General features: G+C 35.8%; 1 protein-coding gene across 4 annotated transcripts in view; it reads left to right on the top strand.

Annotated features, from left to right (window-relative positions):
• Positions 1–18,421, top strand: part of C2CD3 (C2 domain containing 3 centriole elongation regulator) — a 136,478-nt gene that overhangs the window by 3,122 nt on the left and 114,935 nt on the right. For all 4 annotated transcript variants that reach the window (XR_011233696.1, XR_011233697.1, XM_069471006.1 and 1 more), the window contains exon 3: positions 5,873–6,030. Coding sequence is in view for 2 of the 4 variants with exons in the window: in XM_069471006.1 (XP_069327107.1) it covers positions 5,873–6,030 (158 nt within the window). In the remaining 2 variants the exon portion in view is untranslated. The remainder of the gene's footprint in view (positions 1–5,872; positions 6,031–18,421) is intronic.

Raw genomic sequence — 18,421 nt, forward strand, 5'->3', positions numbered from 1 at the left:
AGTAGGTGTTACTGTGTACCTACCACCTATGGGTATTGTTAATTATTGAGGAGTCAAAGAGGTTTTATGATAGAGGTTTTATTTATACATTTATTGACTGTATACTGTGTGCTAGCAGTTGATACATATTACTTATAATCCTTACAATAACCCTGCAAGATAGGTATTTTCTCTGTTTTATAGACAATGAAACTTAGGTTGAGAGAGATGAAATGAATACTTTCTAAGGTCACATAGCTGATAAATGGCAGAACTGGGATTTGAACCCACTTCTGTCTAACACCAAAACTCATGCTCTTTTTAGTACACCATGCTTCTTTAGGTAATAACTGTAGTCTCAACTCTGGGACTTACATTATGCTTGAGGAAAAAAGATAGTAGATGTACAATTTACTAATAGTACACGATAATACATGCTAAATGCCAAATCACTGGTTTGGTGAATTAGTATTACAGGCGTTCAAGGAAGGAAAGGATCCCTCTATAGGGAACCAGGAGCCAAACACCTTCATTTCTGTACAAGGAAAGTATTCTAAAATGTACTGTGTTATTTCTTTATTCAGGTCAAGTTTCACATAAACATATTTTTAGATGGTGGGATTATTTATCAAATCAATCCAGTTCAAGTCAATAAAAATTGAGCATTTATCATGTAAACGTTGTTGGGCTACAAATATTGGTGAAAGATTAACTTGTCCCTTAGTAACTTACATGCTCTCAAGAAAAAAATTTTGAAACATCAAAATGTAAAGAACAAATGTTACAATTCAGTCATTCAAAAAATATATATTGAACATTTAGCACATGCTGGACATTGTTTTAGGCACTGTGGGGATTACAGAAATAAATCAAAAAAATTAATCAAAATGGTATCTAACTCTAACTAACTTCACAAAGAAGTTTAGTTATAAATAATAGGTTGAAAGCAATAAGTGCAATTAAAAGATACCCATAAGTACTCTTGGTATTATAAACCTAAAACTTAAATCCTCAGGTAGTATTTTTATATAATTTAACAAATGAGTGATTAGAAATTCAGTGAGAGAATATATCTATTAATATGATAATTAACAGGTTGGATATTTATTTAAGCATCCCATGGTATGCATTGGACTTGGCATCTGAATATTTAGGTTGGTGTTACCAACTATGGGAATTTGGGATAGTCTCTTCCCATTTCTGACCTCTGTTTCCTTATCTGTCAAATGGGATCATATAGCTGGCCTTTCACCTTCTAGGTGTTTTCACAAAGAAGCAACCTGGTTGAATGGGTTGAAGTCTAGACAGTATAGAGTTTGAACTGTGGCTTCAGGACTGGATTGTTATTTGATGCTGAGAGGTTCCTTAAGATCTTGGGACCTCAGTTTCCTATTAGTTACGTGGGAAAAATAGCATTTATTTGTCAGGAATTATTGTGAAAATTAAATGAAAAAAAAGTTTGTGAAGTGATTGGTCCAGTATCTGACATATTGTAGGTACAAGTCTTATAAAAATATTAAGATTCAGGTACTGTGTACAGATATTTGAGATGTAGTCCCTGCCCAAATGGAACTTAAAGATTAGTTGAAGAAAACAAAACTGACATACATGAAACAGTAGTGAGCAATGCCAAACAGTATGTAATTAAATATCTGATTACTTGGTACATATAGTAAGTATCATATGAATACTCCAGGACTGCAGAACCCAATCCCTGGGCCAAGGACCAGGCTGGTAGCTAGCAGTCTGTGGCCTCAGCCACACAGCAGGAGGTGAGCGGAGGGCAGCTTCCTCAGTATTTACAGCTGCTCCCCATCACTTGCATCACCACATAAGCTCCGCCTCCTGTCAGATCAGCAGCGGCATTAGATTCTCATAGGAGCATGAACCCTACTGTAAACTGCACATGGAGGGATCTAGGTTGCATGCTCCTTATGAGAATCTGATGCCCGATGATCAGAGGTGGAGCTGAGGCAGTGATGGAGAGCGGCTGCAAATACAGATTGTCGTTAGCAGAGAGGTTTGACTGCACAATAAATGTAATGCACTTGAATCATTCTGAAACCACCCCTCTGTCCCCCATGGAAAAACTGTCTTCCATGAAACTGGTCCCTGGTGCCAAAAAGGTTGAGGACTGCTGCTCTAAGAAGTTATTAAGGGCTAATGTTATCGTAAATTACTAGGAAACCAGAATCCTACTTCTGCTCTGCACTCTCGCTGCTTGAGTTTGAGCAAGCCATTTATTTTCCTAGGCTTTAATTTTCCCATCAATAAATTGAAAGAGTTAAACACCAAATGTGCCACCACTCAAATTTTATGTTTCTGGTTAGGAAAGAAGCCAGGGAAAAGGTAGAATTTGAATAGGAGACAGATGAGGTGAACCTTGTAAGTGACGGCCCAGCTGTGGTTATGAGTATGATATGTTTTTTAGAAAAAGAAGAGAGAAGAGATCAAATATTAATTCACAAAAGTGTGTTCTCTAACTGAAAAGTTGACAGAGGTGTGGCTGTTTCTTAAGCTGTTTGGTGGGTAGTCGTGTTTTTCTTCTTTTATGTACGCTTTTGTATGTACTTAAAGTAAAATGCAAAAAGTAAACTGAAGATGTTGTTGTCACATACTAGCATGAAACATGAATAGGTCCAGGTTGGAAAGAGAGGTAGTAAAACAGATTATATGAATTCCTCAGATAAAAATAACATATAGGGAAATAAGAGGAAATGTATAGCATCTTACAGGTTTTAAAATACTTTCAAGTTCATCATCTTATTTGATGTTTAATAAGAATCTGTAAAGTAGGTAAGGTGGTTGTGTTTTAGTAATTTCTTTACATCTATTGCATCTTATTCTGAACAGAAGTTAAGGCAATTGCACAAACATGTTATGTACAGATTTTTTTAATTAATGAGAAAATCTTTACATTTTAAATCTTTAAAACTTTGTGTTTATGGAAAGTTAAAATACAGTAGGAGGAATAAGATGAAGCCTCTGGGAAGTGTTAGAATGCATGCTGCGAGGCACACTTTTGCAATGGGAATTATCCTCATTTTCTGGGTGATAAATTTGAGGTTCAAAAGGTTCAAAGTGGCTGGCCCCAGGTCACCCTAACACCAGACCTAAATTCAGGGCTCTTGACTCCAAGATCATTAGTATTTCTTTTTTTTTTTTTTTTTGTTGAGACAGAGTCTCACTTTGTTGCCCAGGCTAGAGTGAGTGCCGTGGCGTCAGCTTAGCTCACAGCAACCTCAGACTCCTCGGCTTAAGCGATCCTACTGCCTCAGCCTCCCGAGTAGCTGGGACTACAGGCATGCGCCACTATGCCCGGCTAATTTTTTCTATATAGATTTTTAGTTGTCCATATAATGTCTTTCTATTTTTAGTAGAGACGGGGTCTCGCTCAGGCTGGTCTCGAACTCCTGACCTTGAGCAATCCACCCGCCTCGGCCTCCCAGAGTGCTAGGATTACAGGCGTGAGCCACCGCGCCCGGCCGAGATCATTAATATTTCTGCTATGCTATTATGCCTCAAGGAATAGAGTGGTTATAGGATTCTGAGATATGCCTCATACTCTCTTCTTCCATCTGTCTTCCCTTACTCCTTATTCCTTAGCAGGAAATAGTGGCCATGAAAATGTCTGGAGCATGGGAGGATTAGAGTAGAAACTGAGGAAAGTATGATACTTCATGTGAGCCATACCACTTGATTTTTGCCTCTCTTTAATCACATAGGATTCAGTTAGTAGAAATATGAAAAACTGTGGGGGTAGGACTAGTGCTGGACAGTAGGGATTCTAATTCCACAGCAAGTGAAGAATAAAGGTCAAAAGTCTTTTAGGAATTAAGCCTTTTGTCCTAGAAGCAATCAATAATGAAGCAGCATGGTATAGTGGACTTTATAATTTGATAGAACTGAGTTTTAGCCCACTTCTGTCAATTTACAGCTGGGTAAACTTAGGAATATTACATGATCTCGCTGAGCCTGTTTTATTCCCAAATGGAGACGGAAACACCTGTATTATAGAGTTGTTAAGAAAATTAATGGCATGAGAAAACCTGGCTGTTAGTTAATAGCCAACAAAGGTTGGTCCATTTCCTTTATTCTACATGTGTTCATCATTTTATAGTCTACAAAGCACTTTTATATTTGTTAGCTCATGTGATTTTCAGATAACTCCCATAAGTAGGTAAGTCAGGAACTATGATATGTTTAAGTAATTTTTCCTAAAGTCATATAACAACCGTTCAGCACACTGTACTACATTTTCTATTTGCAGTACCTCCAATTCCTCACACAACAGTGATGTAGATGCCTGTTTTACAGACAGTCATGGCTTACACAGAAATAGCTTGTGACTACTAGAGCCAGGGCACAATCACAGGTCTTCTAATTATATGTCCTACATGCTTTTCACTATAGTATTGAACAAATGGTAAAATGAACCATTTTCTCAACTTTGATAAGAAAATATTCAATACCATGGAGTACTACTCAACTATAAGAAACAATGGTAATGTAGCACCTCTTATATTTTCCTGGAAAGAGTTGGAACCCATTCTACTAAGTGAAGTATCCCAAGAATGGAAAACTAAGCACTACATGTACTCACCATCAAATTGGTTTCACTGATCATCACCTAAGAACACATTTAGGAATAACATTCATCGGGTGTCGGGCAGATGTGGCGGGGGGAGGGGGGGCGGGGAGAGGATGGGTATATACATACATAATGAGTGTGATGCACACCATCTAGGGAATGGACACGCTTGAAGCTCTGATTCTGGGTGGGGGGGCAAAGGCAATCTACGTAACCTAAACTTTTGTACCCCCACAATATGCTGAAATAAAAAATGACCACAAAAAAAAGAAAATATTCAGAAATTATACTGTCTTGAAGTGATCTTAGATTCCATATGCATATATTATATTTCTCTTGCTGTGAATTTCTCCTGCCCTAACCATGAAAGTATTAGGTCTAAGTGACGAGCTGAAGAATATAGTTAAGGGGTTTCTTTCCATTTCTCTTAGTTCCAAGTGCTCTCAGTAGCTCAGTGTTCCAGGTGTAACCCAGGAGTAAGCAATTAGATGCTCCTGGGAGGCAGAGACCAACCCTTGCAGCTGTGCAAGAGCAGCCTTTTGTCCAGTTCAAAACTAGAAATGGTGAGAATGAAAGAATTGAGATTTGTTGCTTTTATGTTTCAAAACCAAAGCCTGAGTTCTTGGCAAAGACATTTAACAATACTTGTAGGCCGGGCGCGGTGGCTCACGCCTGTAATCCTAGCACTCTGGGAGGCCGAGGCGGGTGGATCGCTCAAGGTCAGGAGTTCGAGACCAGCCTGAGCAAGAGCGAGACCCCCCGTCTCTACTAAAAATAGAAAAAAATTATATGGACAACTAAAAATATATGTATAGAAAAATTAGCCGGGCATAGTGGCGCATGCCTGTAGTCCCAGCTACTCGGGAGGCTGAGGCAGGAGGATCGCTTGAGCCCAGGAGTTTGAGGTTGCTGTGAGCTAGGCTGACGCCACGGCACTCACTCGAGCCTGGGCAACAAAGTGAGACTCTGTCTCAAAAAACAAAAACAAAAAAAAAAAAAAACAATACTTGTAAAGGTATTTTTCTTATTCAATACTTGATATGCTAAATATATTTTTATTTAGTGTAATTTTTTTTCCTCAGTGTGAGGTATTTGTTATTCTTCTTTAAACCTTTATTCTTTTGATCTTGAGTTCACACTCTCTTGCCCCTGGAATGGTATGGTAAGTGACTGGTTTATTTGAAATTAAAATAATTTTTTTAAGTAAAAAATTTTTTAATACATACCCCTCTGCCCACTTCCAAAAAATAAAGTAAAAGTAAATGAAAAATACCTGAGTATGTTGTAATTGTTTCTGATTAGATATGGCTGTGCTGGTGCTGGAGGTCATCACCAAACTTGATCATCTTCCAGTTGGTAGAGTTCAGATTGGTGGATTAGCTCAACTTTCTCCTACCCATCAAATCAGTGGACTTTTTACCATTGTTTCACCAACATCTAAGAAACTTGGAGAACTCCAGGTACAAATAATTTAATTCTTTGCTGCTTAGAATAAAACTTTTTGGGCAGAAATAGTTGAGTCTGTTTGTAGAATGGGTAGATACATGACCCCCATGTATGATGCTAATGCTCATACCTTTGCTCGTGTTTTTACCCAGAGACCTACCTTTGTTTCCCACTTATCTAAATCCGCTTAGTGCTTTGCTGCACATCTCCAGTTCCAAGAGTCTTTCATACCTCCTACTGCACTCATTCTTTCCACATTCTTTATTAAATTCATAAAAGCATTAACTATAGAATCATTCTTATAATCCTATATAGTCTCCAAAATTGTTTATTAGTAAGCTGCCTTTAGTTCCCTTTCCCTTTAGTTTCTAGATTCCCTGAGTGGCAAGACTTTTGTATTCTGCTTTCTTTGTTTTTTCCACAGCTCCTAATATAGTGCTGAGCAGTAATTGCTTGTTTGACTGATCTTTGGTGGTGTCTGATGTATTCTTTGATTAAGCTTACTTTTTTGTTTTACTTTTTTTTTTTTTTGGAGACAGAGTCTCATTCTCCTGCCTGGGCTAGAGTGAGTGCCGTGGCATTAGCCTACCTCACAGCAACCTCAAACTCCTGGGCTTAAGCAATCCTTTTGCCTCAGCCTCTCAGGCAGCTGGGACTACAGGCATGCACCACCATGCCCGGCTAATTTTTTCTATTTTTAGTTGTTTGGCTAATTTCTTTATGTTTTTAGTAGAGATGGGGTCTTGCTCTTGCTCAGGCTGGTCTCAAACTCCTGACCTGGAGCGATCCTCCCACCTCGGCCTCTCAGAGTGCTAAGGTTACAGGCGTGAGCCAGTGTACCCAGCCTTGTTTTACTTGTAATTGACACATAATTGTGCATTTTTTTAGAGCACAGTGTGATGTTTCAATATATGTATACATTGTGTAATGATCAAATCAAGGTAATTAGCATATATGTCATCTTAAACATTTATTATTTCTTTGTAGTGAGAACATTCAAAATCCTCTCTTCTGGTGATTTTGAAATATATAATTTATTATTGTTAACTACATTCACCCTACTGTGCAATAGAACACCAGAACTTATTTCTCCTATCTAACTGTAACATAGTACTCATTGGCCAGCCTCTTCCCCTCCCCACTCACTACCTTCCTCAACCTCTATTAACCACTATTCTAGTCTCTGCTTCTATGAGATCAACTTCCTTTAGATTCCACATATAAGTGAGATCATGTGGTATTTGTCCTTCTGTGCCTGGCTTATTTCACTTAACGTAATGTCCTCCAGGTTCATCCATGTTGTTGCAAACAGCAGAATTTCATTCTTTTTTATGGTGAATAGTATTCCATTGTGTATATATACATTTTTTTATCTATTCATTTGTTGATAGACACTTAGGCTGATTCCATATCTTGGCTGCTGTGAATAGTGCTGTGATAGAGTACAGATATCTCATTGACATGCTGATTTCATTTCCTTTGGATGTATAGTTATGCATTGCTTAATGATGGGGATATGTCCTGAGAAATGAGTCATTAGGCAATTTCATCCTTGTGCAAACATCATAGAGTGTACTTACACAAACCAAGATGGTATAGCCTACTATATACCTAGGCTATATGATGGTATATTATTGCTCTTAGGCTACAAAGCTATATAGCATGTTACTGTACTAAATATTGTGGGTATTTGTAACACAGTGGTAAGTATTTGTGCATCTAAACATAGAAAAGGTATAGTAAAAATAACAGTATAAAAGATAAAAAATGGTATACCTTTATAGGGCACTTACCATGAATGGAGCTTGCAGGACTGGAAGTGGCTCTGGGTGAGTCAATGGGTGAGTGAGGAGTGAATGTGAAGGCCTAGGACATTACTCTGCGCTACTGTAGACGTTATAAACACCGTATGCTTAGGCTACACTAAATTTATTAAAAAATATTTTTTAATAATAAATTACCCTTAGCTTACTGTAAGTTTACTTTAAAATTTTTTAAATTTTAACTCTTTTGTAATAACATTTAAGACACAAGCACATTGTACAGCTGTGCAAAAGTATTTTCTTTCTTTATATCCTTATTCTATAAGCTTTCTTCTATTTAAAAAATTTTTTCCTTTTTAAACTTTTTTATTAAAAACTAAGACACAAACACACACATTAGCCTAGGGCTACACAGGGTCAGAATCATCAATATCACTGTTTTCCACTTCACATGTTGTCTCACTGGAAGGTCTTCAGGGGCAATAACATCATAGAACTGTCATCTCCTATGATAACAGTACCTTCTTCTGGAATACTACCTAAAGGACCTGCCTGAGGCTATTTTGTGGTTAACTTTTTTTTAATAACTAGCAGGAGTACACTGTAATGATAAAAAGTATAGTATAGTAAATACATAAGCCAGTGAAGGCCAGACGTGATGGCTCATGCCTGTAATCCTAACACTGTGGAGGCCAAGGTGGGAGGATCGCTTGAGGTCAGGAGTTCAAGACTTGAGGTCAGGAGTTCGAGACCAGCCTGAACAAGAATGAAACCCCTGTCTCTACTAAAAATAGAAAAAATGAGCTGGGTGTCGTGGTGCACACCTGTAGTCCCAGCTACTTGGCAGGCTGAGGCAGGAGGATTGCTTGAGCCTGGGAGTTTGAGGTTGCTGTGAGCTAGGCTGATGCCATGGCACTCTATCCTGGGCAACAGAGAGAGATTCTGTCTCAAAGAAAAACAGAAAATTAAGCAGATAGATAAGAAAATAGTCCAAAAAAGATAAGGAAAGAACATCTAACATTACCAGATGTCAGAACATATTACAAAATCATAAGCATATAATTGTGTCAGTGGGACAGAATAGAGTCCAGAAATAGGTCCAACTAAGTAAAAGATCTTAATACTTTAATTTTTATACAATATATTAAATTTTAAAGTAGTGATACTTTGTGTTGATGACTCTACGATGAGGTGAGTCTGATTTACTCATGCTTTTCTGATGATGGTATAAATTTACGTAAGGCCTGCAAGATAGTTTGACATTATGCTTCAATAGCCACATAAATTATCATATATCATTTACTTTAGTAATTCTACCCCTAGGAACTTATCTTAAGTAAATACCATAAAAAAAGGAGGAAGCTGTATGCATAAGTCTAGTTATGGAAATACAATTTTAATATTGGGAAAATGAAAACAACTTATTCAACAATATTAAAATCGTAGTCTATTTGTAGAATATTTTGTATCCATAAAAGATAAAGTTACATAGTTATGATTGTGTAGCAGCTGGAAAAATGATTTTGGATTGATGACAAAGGAAAATTCAAATGATACCTATATACATATAATCAATAACTGGGAAAAAAACAGGGAAAAGTGAAAACAGTGAGAATATAGGATTCTGGGTAGGGTTTTTTCTTTCTTTTTTAATTAAAATATAATTCACATTATATTGGTTGTACAACCATCACTACTATCTAATTCCAGAACATTTCATCACCCCAAAAAGAAACATTATACCTATTAGCAGCCACTCCCCATTTCCCCCTTCTCCATCCCCTGATAACCACTGACCTACTTTCTTTCTATCTCTATGTATTTGCTTATTCTAGACATTTCTTGTAAATGGAGTAATATATTTAGTCCTTTGTGACTGGCTTTTTTCATTTAACATGATGTTTCTAAGGTTCATCCACGATGTAGCATGTATCAGAACTGCATTCCTTTTTATGGGTAGGTAATGCTCAATTATATAGATATACCCCATTCTTCAGTTGATAGACATTTGGATTGTTTTGACCTTTTGACTATTATGAATAATGCTGCAATGAGCATTCATGTACAAGTTCTTTTATGAACATATGTTTTCAGTTCTCTGGGCCATACGGCAATTCTGTCTTTTTGCTTTTGAGGAACTGCCAGACTATTTTCCAAAGTGGCTGCACCATTTTTTGTTCATATTTAAATGTTAATTGATATAATAATATTTGTGTATTTTTTATTTAAAGTTGTTGGATTTGTTAGAGAATTGTTTGTAGTAGAGCAGTGGATAGTTGTGTGAAAATTTGAACAATTAAGGAATGCAGAAATAAGTAGTGATTACAATGAAGAAGTAGAAGCAACAATTAAAGATTTGTTTCCCAGATAATGACAGTGAAGAGAGGAAGAGATATTGTGATATAATGGAAAGTGCACTAGACCTGGACTTAAAGAAATTGGTTACAAAAACAATTCTGTTTATTGTTTATAGTTACTGAGCTGCAATATCCTATTTTGTAAAATGATAATAAAACATTGTTGCAAGGATTATATGAGATGAAAAAAATATGGAAACAACATGATGCTAAGCATGTAACAATGACATCAAATTTACTTGAATGTGAGACAAAACAATATTGATAGTGGGTAACAGAAATGGGAAATTTGTTCATATTGTTTTACAACAGGGATTGGCAGACTTTTCCCTGAAGAGAACTAGATCAGAATGAATTCTTATCATAAGCACTGATAGAGTTACCTTTGGAAAGGAGGCATTATAACTGGGAGGGAAAAGAGAAACATTTTCAGGTAGATAGGGCAAAACTGAGGGTATTCATGCCGATAACTCTTTTTAATCAATATTTATTATATACCCGCCTACCATATGCATTATATATTTTATTTCATTTGACCTTTTTTGCTTTTATTAAATAGATATGCAAAAGATTATATGTATAAAGTATAAAAATAATCATATAGTAAACACCTATTAGCCCCTCACCTAGCTTATGAAATATTGATAGAATAAATGGAAGAAGCCAGTTTTACTGATTCATCCACATTACCTTGTGTATCAGTAGTTACCTTTTGCTGAGTTGTGTCCCATTACATGGATGTTCTACAGGTTTTCAAATCTGTTTTTTAGTTGGTGAACATTTTGGTTTTTTTTTTTTCAACTTTTTGCCTTTTACAAATAAGCAGCTCTTTGTATGGACATGTGTTTTTGTTTCTCTTGGGAAAATATCCAAGCCTGAGTCATATGGTAAGTGGTGGTTAAGAAACTACCACACTGTTTTCAAGTGCTTATACAATTTTGCATTCCCATCAGCACAGCAATATATAAACATTCTAGTTGTTCCACATCCTCACCAGTACTTGGTATGGTCTTTTTTTTTTTTTTTTTTTTTTAAGAGACAGAGTCTGTCACCCAGGCTAAAATGCAGGGCATCATCAGAGCTTACTGCAACCTCTAACTCCTGGGCTTGAGCAATCCTCCTGCCTCAGCCTCCCAAGTAGCTGAGACCACAGGTGCATGCTACTACACCCAGCTGGTAGAGACGGGATCTCACTCTTGTTCAGCCTGGTCTTGAACTCCTGACCACAAGCGATCCTCCTGCCTTAGCCTCCCAGAGTGCTAGGATTACTGGCATGAGCCACCACACCGGCCGGTATGGTCAATCTTTTTAATTAGTATCATTCTAGTGAGTATATACTGATATCTATTAATAACTGAGGTTTTAGTTTGCATTTTCTGATGATTAACATGTTAAGTATTTTTTCATGGGCTTTTGGCCATTCTTATATCTTCTTCAGGATTTCACAGACTGCAGGCCCCAAGCCAAATATGGCTCACTATCTATATTTGTAGATAATTTTGTTAGAACGCAGCCATACCTATTCTTTATATATGAACTAAGGTGCCTTTCATGCTATAACAGCAGAGTTGAGTAATTATGACAGAGACTATATGGCATGCAAAGCCTAAAATATTAAGTCTCTAGTCCCTTCATAGGAAAAGTATACCAACTCCAGTCTACTTTTGTGAAATGTTTGTTCAAGTCTTTTACCCATTTTAAAAATGTTTATCTTTGAATTTTGAGAGCTTTTTATGTTTGGGCTATATGTAGTTTCATTCACTCATTCCTTCATTTATATTCCCAGCCTGTGGCTTGTGTTTTTTTATTTTCTTGATGGTGTCTTTTGAAGAACAGAAGTTTTTCTTTTAATGGAATCAAGTTTATGAATTTTACCCTTTATAGTTTATGTTTTTTGTGTTCTAGCTAAGAAATCTTTCCCTAATCCAAGGTTACAAAGATTTTCTCCAGTGTTTTCCTCTAAGATTTGTATAGTTTTAGCTTTTACATTTAGATATAATTCACGTCTAGTTAATTTTTGTATATACCTGTAGTATGAAATAAGGTCAAGATTTATTTTTTCCTGTGATCATATCCACTTGTTCTGTCACTAGTTATTGAAAAGATTATCCTTTCCCCCCCCTTAAATTTTGTTGAAATATTTATACCACATCAATTGATTATATATGTGTGAGTATATGTTCAGACTCTTCTATTTCATTAATCTTATTTCTGTTCTTAGGATAGTATCACTGTACTACTGCAGCTTTAATTGTAAATCTTAAAAAATCAGATAGTATGAGCTCTCTAATTTTGTTTTTTGAAAATTCTGTTGCTATTTTAATTTCTTTGTATTTCCATGTAAATGTTAGAATCACCTTGTTAATTTCCATAGTAAATATCTGCTGGGATTTTTGTTGATACTGTAGAACATACTGATGAAATTAGGAGAATTGAGTTCTTAGAAGTATTAAGTCTTACAATATGTGAACATGGTATATTTCTCCATTTATTTAGATCTTTAATTTCTCTCTAAAATCTTCTCTGTAGTTAGATTTCATGCAAGCCTTTCTCCCTGAAATCTTCTATAGTTAGATTTCATGCAGGCTTGCATGTATTTTGTTTGATTTATCCTAAAGTATTTATGCTTTTTGTTGACTCTTGAGGATTTTCTATATAGACAATGATGTCAACTGTGAATAAAGCCAGTTTTACTTCTTTTCCAATCTATATGCCTTTTGTTTTTATTTTCTTACCTTATTGCATGGACTAATATCTCCAATATTATCTTGAATAAAGAACAGATATTGTTGCCTTGTTCCTTTTCTTAGGAGCTAAGCATTTGGTCTTTCACTATTAAATATGATGTTAGGTACAGGTTTTTCATAGTTGCCCTTTATCAGTGAGAAAGGTACCAAATTTTGGGAAGACTTTACACAAATTTTCTGAGAGATTTTATCATGAATGGATATTGAATTTTATCAGATGTTTTTTCTGTATGTATTAAGATAGTTATTTGGGATTGTTCTTTTGCTCTGTTGAGACTTATTTTATTGGGTCATTTCTGAAAACTAAACCACACTCTCATTCCTGGGATAAACCCCATGGAATAATGATATATAAGTCATTTTATATATTACTGAATGTGATTTAATGTTTTATTGAGGATTTTTACATTTTTGTTCAGGAGGGATATTAGTCTGTAGTATCCTTTTGTTGCATTGTTTTTGATTTAGACATCAGGTTAATGCTGGCATCATAAAATGATTTGAGAAGAATTCCTTCTTCTGTTTATTGAAAGAGTTTGTGTAGAATTCATTAAATGTTTAGTAGAATTTACCAGTAAAGTTAACTGACCCTGGATATTTCTTTGTGGGGAAGGTTTTTAACTACAACTTTTTTTTTAAGTTTATATTTATATTTTTTAAGAGATGAAGTCTCATTCTGTTGCCCTGGCTGAAGTGCAGTAGTGCGATCATAACCCACTATAGCCTCAACCTCACATGCTTGAGTGATCCTCCCACCTCAACCTCCCAAGTAGCTGGGACTATAGGTGTGTGCCACCACACCCAGCTAATTTTTCTAATTTTTTTAGAGACAAGGTCTTGCTATATTGCCTAAGCTGGTCCCTAACTCCTGGGTTCAAGCCATCCTCTTGCCTCAGCCTCTCATGTTGTTGGAATTATGGGTGTGAGCCACCATACCTGGCTAACTACAACTTTAGTTTCTTTAGTAGATACGGGACTATTTAGGTAAGTTTCTTTTTGAATGAGCTTTAGTATAATTATTTGGTTTTTAAATAATTTGTCTGTTTTATCTAAGTTGTTGAATTTATTGGCACAGAGTTATTAATAACATTTCTTTTCTCTCCTTTAAATATTTAAAGCATTTGTGATGATATCTCCTCTTTCTTTTATGATATTGGTAATTTTTAATCTTCTCTTTTTTTTCTGAATCAGACTGGATAGAAGTTTAACAATTTTATTAGTCTTATCAAAGAGCCAGCAGGTGATTTCATAAGACTCCAAAGTATCTTAGACTGCTTGATATTTTCAAACCAGTCACTGAGTTTGGTTTTTTCCCAGTCTTTTTACTCTCTGTATACTTCATTTTTTAGTTTCTATTGCTGTGTATTCAAATTCACTAATCTTGTATAGTGTCTACTCTGCTTTTAGTCCCATCAGTCTTATTTTCATTTCAAATATTGTTTTTCTTCTCTAAAGGTTACATTCTATTTTTAATGTACATTTTACTTCTCTCTTTAGAATCATATTTTCTTTTACATCCTTGAACAGTAGGAACATCTATGAAAAAGCTGTTTTAAAGTCCTGTCTGCTAATTTTATCATTTCTGTCATTTGGGATCTGTTTTTATTGATTAATCGTTTTCCAGGTTACAGGGCATGTGTTCCTACTTCTAATAATTTTTTATTGCATACTGGACATTGTAAATTTTACATACTGTGTGCTTGATTTTTTTTTTTCCTTTAAAGAATGTTGGACTCAGGCAGTTCAAGAACACTTCCAAGTACTAAATATATGAATTGACAGATTGAAAAAGCCTACTGAGGAACTTGTTTGGATACTGATTCATACATACCAATTATAAAAAATTAGAAACAGGGAAATTAGAATGTTGACTCAATTTTTGATGATATTAAATAATTAATTTTTAAATGTAATATGGTATTGTGTTTATTTTTTTTAATATGTCCTCATACTATTACTAATATATTTACAGAAGAAATGGTATGATGTCTGGAATTTGCTTCATGATAATCCAGTGACAAAGCAGAGATTAGAGAAGGTATAAATGAAACATGATTAGGCAGATGTCGGTAATTATTAAAGCTGTATAATAGGTAGCTGCAGTCGTCATACTATTTTCTTTCTAATTTTGTATATGTTCTAAATTTTATGTAATAAAAAGCTTAGAAAGATTTTTCTTAATATTAAATTTTTTTACAAAAAGGAAATCATCTTATTAAACTAAACAAATGTTGGCACATGCCTGTAGTCCCAGGTACTCAGGAGACTGAAGCAGGAGGATCACTGGAGCCCAGGAATTCTGGTCCAGCCTGGGCAACATAGCAAGACCCCATCTCTAAAAAGATAAAAACAAATTTAAAAAAAAACCAAGCAAACAAGGAAACAAGGCAGTTGCCATTTGGGGGAAAGGCTGTATAAGAAAGGAAAAATAATCAGTATGTTTAATTGTTTAGCTGTAAATGGAATACATGCTCATACTGTAGTTTTGGTTAGACCGATAATCTGTATCTATGGTATTATTATTTTGGCATGTTGGGAAGATGGGGGACGTAAACGGGATGTGGGATGGAGCTAAACTCTTATCTTCCACATAAGGAAGTCAAAAGATAATGCCTGAAAACTGGAAAAAGGAATCAATCTATAGATATAAACATAATCACATTATTTGGGCTATAGAGATATAAATAACATAAGAATCTGGTACAAGAATTAAAAATGATTGCCTCTGGAGAAAAAAATGGGTGTATGTGAGGGACTTGTTGTTTATAACAGAACTATAGAACTGTTTGGCTCTAAATGTGCATGTGCTATATTAATTTAAAAATAACTTTAAGAAGCGAGACTCTGTCTCGAAAAAAAGAAAAGAAAAGAAAAGAAAACATGCAGTGAATGATGGAGCTTGAATTCCTGTTATATGACTGCTTTGCTACCCCCAGTGTTGAGTTGACTAACCATTCCTGACAAAAGGGGTTAAGTGAAGCCAGAAGGGAGCTGACAGACTGAAAGATGAAAAAAGAGAGGTGGCTTTAAGAGTGTTGCTGTGGAGGGGAAGATTGAGTTTAGTAAGACTGGGGACTGAGGGGCCTCAAAGAAGAGAGATATAGTTCATTACAAGATCAATACAATCGATTTGATTGAGAGGGAGAGTTTTGATGTATTCCATTATTGGTATAGATCAGATGTCAAAATAATAAATGAATCAAGCAGGCTGGCTGTAAGAAAATTCAACTGCCCAAAATATATTCAGACTTTTAAAAAATTCAAAATGTATGCCATTATATAAGCATATAACATAATATATACATATGTACACATATAGGTATATGTGTGCATGTGTGTTTATGTATGTATATAATTATTTAAAATTTGAAATTGGGAAATAAGAATACTTAATTATAACTTTTTTGTTTTGAAATCATTCATTTGATTTGGCTAGAAACTTGATACTTTTACTTCTGTACCATGTTATCAGCACTAAGTATTTTATATATGATGGGCATTATAGTATTCATTTTTAAACCATTTAATTAGCAAGATTTAATTTGTATTTAGTTTCATAACAGATAATAACCATTTACAAACATGGGTATTTCCAAACAAAGGTAGAATCTTGGCAAAATAGATTTGATAGTTAGGGTACTACTCCTAAGACACTTGTAAAATTTAAGATTTCAAAGATCATATTTAAAATGTACTCAATTATAGCACTCTGGGAGGCCGAGGCGGGTGGATTGCTCAAGGTCAGGAGTTCGAGACCAGCCTGAGCGAGACCCCGTCTCTACTAAAAATAGAAAGACATTATATATGGACAACTAAAAATCTATATAGAAAAAATTAGCCGGGCATAGTGGCGCATGCCTGTAGTCCCAGCTACTCGGGAGGCTGAGGCAGTAGGATCGCTTAAGCCGAGGAGTCTGAGGTTGCTGTGAGCTAAGCTGAGGCCACGGCACTCACTCTAGCCTGGGCAACAAAGTGAGACTCTGTCTCAACAAAAAAAAAAAAAAATAAATAAATAAATAAATAAAATGTACTCAATTAACCTCTAGATGTTATACTTTCAGTATAAATTGAGAAAGGTAAATTGAACAGTGTTACTTTTCATAAAGCTTGGAATAAAAAATCTTTGGGGGATATCAGTCTTTAGCTCTACAGTTTTAGGAACATATTTCATGACATCACTTTCATTTCTGGAAATCCTATTTCAGCATGGAAAAAGAAAAGTAGGACAGATCGTTCCTTGCCAATAAAACTTTCCAAAGATACAATAATCAAGGAATGAGTAAATTGAATTGCATACTATGGTTTCTTGTGAATGCACTTGTAGATAAGTAATCAGATTGTTTACATAAGCTGTAATATCAATTAAAATGGCCCCATATTTAACCAGTCTGTGCTGGTGATCTGAGGCTGGGATTTCTCCTTAGACAACATAAACCAAGAGACTTCTTTTAACTCAAGCTCAGAAACATTTCTTTAGCACTGCACCCAGCACCAAGCCACCTAATAGCCATGTAGTAACTCTCAGGAAGTTATTTTTGTCTGTGTTCTCAACTATAAAGAAAAATACCACAAATTATTTAACATTTTCACTCAACTTGCCTTTTTTTTTTTTTTTTTTGGAGACAGAGTCTCACTCTGTTGCCCAGGCTAGAGTGAGTGCCATGGCGTCAGCCTAGCTCACAGCAACCTCAAACTCCTGAGCTCAAGCGATCCTACTGTCTCAGCCTCCCGAGTAGCTGGGACTACAGGCATGTACCACCATGCCCGGCTAATTTTTTCTATATATATTTTTAGCTGTCCATATAATTTCTTTCTATTTTTAGTAGAAACGGGGTCTCACTCTTGCTCAGGCTGGTCTCGAACTCCTGAGCTCAAACGATCCTCCCACCTCGGCCTCCCAGAGTGCTAGGATTACAGGCGTGAGCCACCGTGCCCGGCCTCAACTTGCCTTTTGAGTTTGCATCCATACCACTAACGTGCTGAACAACTATAATTTTAATTTGACTTACATATGCAAATAATGTTTATTATACACAAATTCTGCCGTCACTAGATATTCTTTTATAGATTTTACCATTGATAAGAGTCTTTGACACCTTAAAGCTCTTTTTTTTTTTTTTTTTTTTTTTTTTTTTTTGTTGAGACAGAGTCTCACTTTGTTGCCCAGGCTAGAGTGAGTGCCGTGGCGTCAGCTTAGCTCACAGCAACCTCAGGCTCCTCGGCTTAAGCGATCCTACTGCCTCAGCCTCCCGAGTAGCTGGGACTACAGGCATGCGCCACTATGCCCGGCTAATTTTTTCTATATAGATTTTTAGTTGTCCATATAATGTCTTTCTATTTTTAGTAGAGACGGGGTCTCGCTCAGGCTGGTCTCGAACTCCTGACCTTGAGCAATCCACCCGCCTCGGCCTCCCAGAGTGCTAGGATTACAGGCATGAGCCACCGCGCCTGGCCAAGCTTTTTATCTTGATATATAACTGCATGTCACAAGAATACCACTCATTTTATTTGCATTAAAAAATAAACCGTGTTTAAATT

Source organism: Eulemur rufifrons, chromosome 6 (genome assembly GCF_041146395.1).
Source record: "Eulemur rufifrons isolate Redbay chromosome 6, OSU_ERuf_1, whole genome shotgun sequence".
Lineage (NCBI taxonomy): Eukaryota > Metazoa > Chordata > Mammalia > Primates > Lemuridae > Eulemur > Eulemur rufifrons.